The sequence below is a fragment of the Anguilla rostrata genome, chromosome 10 (genome assembly GCF_018555375.3).
Source record: "Anguilla rostrata isolate EN2019 chromosome 10, ASM1855537v3, whole genome shotgun sequence".
In the NCBI taxonomy this organism is placed as follows: Eukaryota; Metazoa; Chordata; class Actinopteri; order Anguilliformes; family Anguillidae; genus Anguilla; species Anguilla rostrata.
In genome coordinates, this window is record NC_057942.1 from 15808654 (window position 1) to 15814653 (window position 6000).

Below are 6000 nucleotides of genomic sequence, written 5' to 3' on the forward strand. Positions count from 1 at the left end.
GAAACTGACAGGTTCCTAAAAAATGTATGATTATAGATATGAAACGTTTTACCTAAAATTGTAGTTTTATACATTCACTGTTGTACTGCATTGGTTATATACTCAATATGCAGTAGTTAGGAAGCACACAAGTTTACTGCAAACTTGTATTGTACTGACAGTATAGTGCACTGGTTTAAGATAGACTTGAATATTCTAGCAACAAAGTACTCTTAGACTAAGTGGTCTGAGATTAAATCGTAGCTAGTCTATTACTTCAGTAAGCACTCTTAAAGTATGCTTGCAAGAGTTGAGATGGCGCTAGCTGTATAGTACGCCATGTTCTGTCAAGCGGACCGAAGGTCTGCTTTCCGTTTCTGCACAGAACCACCGCTTGAACGCAAACCCACTTGAACCCGAACGCGCGAGACACATCCATTTCCAGCGAAAGAGGCCGCGTTGGCATAAATCTCCCCCCAGAACGCGGAAGGTGCGCATTCCTTCATCCAGACCCATCATAATTAAGGGGACTTCATTTGTATTTTCTAATGTAATTGGTTGTCATCGCCGTGATATTGCCCCTTTCCAGATGTTGTTAATTGCTCCTCTAACTAAACGAGCACCTCATTAGCTTCCCCTCGTAGCGCGGCCCGCTCGGCGCAACAACTCATCTCAACTCGCCGGGCACTAAAACCCTCGACAGGTGTTCATTTTTCCCCATAAACGACACGGCTACGGGAAAGCGGGAGAAGAAAAAAAAACCAAAAGAACGCGTCTCCCGAACGTAAGACGAACAGGAAACAGAAGTGGAGTCTAAACGGAGCGCCGGGCTTCAGAGGTGTCCGGTATCTGGGCCTCCGCGGTGTGCGTAGGTCACGGAACCTCATTAAGTGCCCCCCCGCCCCCTTCCCCCCCTTCCCCCTCCCCTTTGAGACATGGTGGCTTATTTTTATACTGTCCTGGGATGACCCTGCATGCAAAAGGGAAAAAAAAAAAACATTAGAGTTAGTGATCATTAGTATACATGCGGAGACTTGGGGCAAGGGGGGTGGGGGTAATGGGTACCTATGGGCAGGCGGTTCTTCTTGTTGGCGGGGGTGGTGGCCGGCGAGAGCTGGGGGGTGTTGGAGGGGGTCAGCTCCAGGCTGTTGCTCTTCACGGCGTGGGACTGCGGGATGCTGGCCAGGAGAGTCTCCAGGGCCAGGCGCTCTTCCTCAGACAGCTGGTCCCCCGTCGTCACGCCCCGCACAAAGTCCACCTGGGGAGGGCGAAACGTTTGACCGTCTGTCTCCCCTCACCTGGAAGAAGTTCACTTTTGAATATCATTTGGTGTGTCCCTTGACCTACGTTGGCCTGGAGCCAAAATGGCTGCCCCTGAAACACAATACAACTCTGTTTCCGATGGATAGTCTATAACTTGAGAAACAGCGCACACACGCACACACGCACACACACAAAAAAAACCCACACTGAATGCAGGAGTTAAACCAGAACAATGTCACCCAGGATTTTAAAACTGACCAATGTTCTCCTTAAATTTCACCAGAGGGTGTTTTTACAACTGACGGACTGAACTTGCCAGACAATGGCAGTGACACTCGTGGGCTAAGGTGAATCATGTAACTGCAACAGGAATGACTACAGAAAACAACCCGAAGCAGAACTGAAGGAGCCAACTCCTTTCCAGTCCTACAGAAGAAATGGGAAACAGCTGAGGCAAGTGCCTGTGAAGTCCTGACTAAGACTCCGCAGTAAAACATTCAACGTTAAATCAACTTTAATGATGTTTATGTAAGTCAACTACGGCCGCAGTGGACTCGCATAAACTCTGCTGGAGTTGAATTAACACCGGACATTTTACAGCGCAGAGAGATTCAGGAGGGGAAAGCGCTGACTCGGCAGTTGCGCGGTTCTGCCCGTAGGCCGACTCAGGTGCGAACGCCAACCCGATGAGGTCAGAGCCCCGGAGCGGCGAGCTCCCCCTGGCCTAGCGAGCCGCCCCCCCCCCCCCCGGCCTGGGGGACCAGCAGCCGTTCCCGTTAGAAGCAGTAGGGCAGATCTCTTGGGAGAGAAATGCCTCAGATCTCGCGCTGCGCCGCGCTTCGCGTTCAGGCACGTTACTTCAGTCCCTGTCAGGAAGGAATTTTCCTCATCAACTCAGGAATCCCACTGCCTGTTCAAAACTGGGAGCGAGGTTCTGGGCCCGGACTTTGTTTCATCTTTCTGCGAGGGCTGCGTGTTAGGAATGGCCGTATTAAACAGGAGTCTTCTGAAAGAGCAGAACTGTACCGTGATACAGACTTAGTTATTTGTTTCCTCTGACTGGAAGAGTAATGACATTGTATGTACATTTTTCAGCATTTACTCCAAAAGAAGGGTGTTACCCAGAGGGGTGATTTCACCTGAATGGATGCACTTTAAAACTGACATGAAAATGTTTACTAATGTTCACATTCCAAATGTACTAAAAAAAAGTTACTGAATTTACTAAAGAAAAGCAGTGAAGTTCAGTTGGCGGCTAAAGAAGGCAGTGTGTGTTGCTTTGCGCAGCAAGTTATCCTGTTCACTGTAAATGGGCGGAGCAAAAGGAATGAAGTCGCCGGTCGTGCTTCGGGCCTGCGTCTCACCAGCGCGAGCAGCTGGTTGTGCGTCATGTACACGACCGTCCGGTTCAGGCCCTCCAGCAGGTTCATCGAGGACATGGGCGGGGTCTCCACGGCCCTCCCGCCAATCACCACGTCCAGGAAGGCGGCCACGCAGCTCTGGGGAGAACCGAGCAGCCAATTAAAAAACCGCGCACTGGTCAAAAGACAGCGGGGGGGGGGGGGGAGTTTGGGGATGTTTGGTACGCGCTGGCGTCCGAGCGGCGTGTCTCAGCGGACACCGCTGTTTTGCCGGGTCGGCGTGCAACGGCAGCACGCTCGCCGAGGCGCTTACTTTGTCAAACTTGGACAGGCTGCTCTTCCTGCGCGGATCCGCATCATCAGCGTCGGCCATGGCCAACTGCTGGAGCAACTGCCCCACCTTCCAGAGAGGGATAGAGGGAGAGAGGGAGACAGTGAGACACAGAAAGAGGAACGAGAGAGAGAGAGAGATTTATTTATTAATGTTTCTGAAATTAATTTTTGTATACTTTTAATTTCTGTTAAATGTTATATTCACTGTTCCACCTAATTTACACATTACATTACATAAACGAACGTACAGAAATACCACACACACACGCACACACACACAAAGTTGTATTCCGTTCATATGTTCATTGTTTGTTGTACTCTTGCCTTGGCAATATGTATATATACACGTCGTGCCAATAAAGCTTCTTTGAATTAGAATTTGAGACAGAGACAGTCAAACGAATTGAAAGAGAAAGAAAGAACGCAGGACACACAAAAACACAGAAAAGGCCATTAAAGCTGCTCTCATATCCTGTTACTATTTACCACATCACTGTAAAGTTCAATAAGATCACACAAATGATACAGAAAATAAAGCTACACAAAATTCTACAAAATTTTATTTTACAAAACCGGTAACGTCCCCCGCGCCCTCCCGCCCCCCGAACACGGCGGTCCCGCGCGCGGCCGCACCTGCATGAGGTTGAAGCGGGCCACCTCGTTGACGGGGGCGTCCGAGATGATGCCGTACTGCTCGGGGTTGACCACGGCGGGGCAGATGAAGCAGGTGAGCAGCAGGTGGGTGCACATGGAGCGCACCTCGCCCACCTCCAGCCGCTCCACCCGCGACAGCGTCCGGTACATCTGCGACACCACCCAGCGCAGCCCGTGCGGGAAGCAGTAGGTGTTCTGCCGCAGCGAGGCGATGAACTTGTTGACCAGGCTCACCAGCTTGGCCTCGTTGGCCTCCACGGCCGCCTGCACCTTGCGCCGGTGCGCCTCGGAGCCCTTCTCCCCGAAGAGGCGCTCCTGCTGGGCGGGCGTGTGCCGCTCCGTCAGCTTGGCCGCGTCCGTCTCCAGGTGGTCCTCGTCCTCCACCAGCAGGTGCATGATGGGCTCGTGGAGGGTGGCGGTGAGGAAGAGCTTGGCGGCGTACAGGCCCTCGGAGAAGAGGCGGAAGAGCACGCTGAAGGCGCAGGTGCCGCGGCGAAGGAGGCGCCGGGGGTTGTCGCTCTCCTTCAGCTCGAACTCGATCAGGTAGCGCAGCACCTGCAACGCAGCCAGAGTGGAACACTGAACATCACCTCACAAAGACAGGCACCAGAGTCAAACACTGAACATCGCCTCACAAAGACAGGCGCCAGAGTCAAACACTGAACATCGCCTCGCCAAGACAGGCATCAGAGTCAAACACTGAACATCGCCTCGCAAAGACAGGCGCCAGAGTCGAACACTGAACATCACCTCGCAAAGACAGGCGCCAGAGTCAGACACTGAACATCGCCTCCCAAAAGACAGGCGCCAGAGTCAAACACTGAACACCGCCTCACAAAGACAGGCGCCAGAGTCAAACACTGAACATCGCCTCACAAAGACAGGCGCCAGAGTCGAACACTGAACATCGCCTCACAAAGGACAGGCGCCAGAGTCGAACACTGAACATCGCCTCACAAAGACAGGCGCCAGAGTCGAACACTGAACATCGCCTCACAAAGACAGGCGCCAGAGTCAAACACTGAACATCGCCTCACAAAGACAGGCGCCAGAGTCAAACACTGAACATCGCCTCACAAAGACAGGCGCCAGAGTCAAACACTGAACATCGCCTCACAAAGACAGGCGCCAGAGTCGAACACTGAACATCGTCTCACAAAGACAGGCGCCAGAGTCAAACACTGAACATCGCCTCACAAGACAGGCGCCAGAGCAACTGAACATCGCTCACAAAGACGGCCAGAGCAACACTCAACATCGCTCACAAATAAGGGCAGAGTTCAACACTGAACATGTTCACAAAGACAGGCGCCAAGTCGACATGAAATCGTCACAAAGACAGGCGCAGAGTCACATTGAACATCGCTCAAAAGACAGGGCAGAGTAAACGAACATTGCCTCTTTAAAGACAGGCTCAGAGTACAAACACTGAACATCTGCTCAAAGACAGCACCAGAGTCGAACCTGACATCGTCACAAAGACACTCTCAGAGTCAAACATGAACTTCACTACAAAGACAGCTCAGTCAAACACGAATTCGCTCACAAAGCAGGCCCAAGTCTTAAACACTGACATCCACAAAGACAGGCGTTCTGAGTCACACTGAACATCGCTCACAAAGACGCCAGATCAACACTGACATCGTTTGGGCAAAGGACAGGCGCCAGAGTCAAACACTGAACATCGCCTCACAAAGACAGGCGCCAGAGTCGAACACTGAACATCGCCTCGCCAAGACAGGCGCCAGAGTCAAACACTGAACATCGTCTCACAAAGACAGGTGCCAGAGTCCAACACTGAACATCGCCTCACAGGCGCCAGAGTCGAACACTGAACACCGCCTCACAAAGACAGGCGCCAGAGCTTTAAGCGACGCTGTTCAGTGGGCTTACACTCACCAGCACAAGCTAATTAAAGGAGAATTTCATCCGTATTCAGTTTTATGATCGGTTGCCTTTCTTCCATATTGTAGTATGGATGCGACAGTATGTACATTTAACAATTATTCATGATAAAATGGGCAAAAACACACTCGTCTTCGCAACTTCTTTTTTGACTTACTGAAACTGCAAAGTTCGTCAAACTACACCAAAGTTTATGAAACTACATCAACAATGCATTTTACTTTCTTTTCTTGGCTGCAACCGTTCAAAACCCACACATTGCAGTCTGGGAAAATGAGGCAGTGTGCGAAACAGAACACTGGAACCGCTGTCCCCCTTGCATAAACGTTACACAGAATCGATGTCGTCACTGTGAGGTCAACGGCTTAATGCGCACAGGAAGCCCGTGCACACGTGCCGCAAACCGTCTATCAGGCTCGCCCAGCTTGCTGCAGAGACCTCAAAAGCAGAACACCGAACACTGAAATCTCCATCTCCGTGACGACATCAAAGGCAACGAGGGCAT

General features: G+C 51.4%; 1 protein-coding gene across 7 annotated transcripts in view; it reads right to left on the bottom strand.

Annotated features, from left to right (window-relative positions):
* Positions 1–6000, bottom strand: part of gapvd1 (GTPase activating protein and VPS9 domains 1) — a 59297-nt gene that overhangs the window by 36603 nt on the left and 16694 nt on the right. For all 7 annotated transcript variants that reach the window (XM_064354409.1, XM_064354408.1, XM_064354407.1 and 4 more), the window contains exons 4-7: positions 3570–4145; positions 2917–3003; positions 2607–2741; positions 1045–1237 (exon numbers count right to left, since the gene is read on the bottom strand). In XM_064354409.1, the coding sequence (XP_064210479.1) occupies positions 1045–1237; positions 2607–2741; positions 2917–3003; positions 3570–4145 (991 nt within the window). The remainder of the gene's footprint in view (positions 1–1044; positions 1238–2606; positions 2742–2916; positions 3004–3569; positions 4146–6000) is intronic.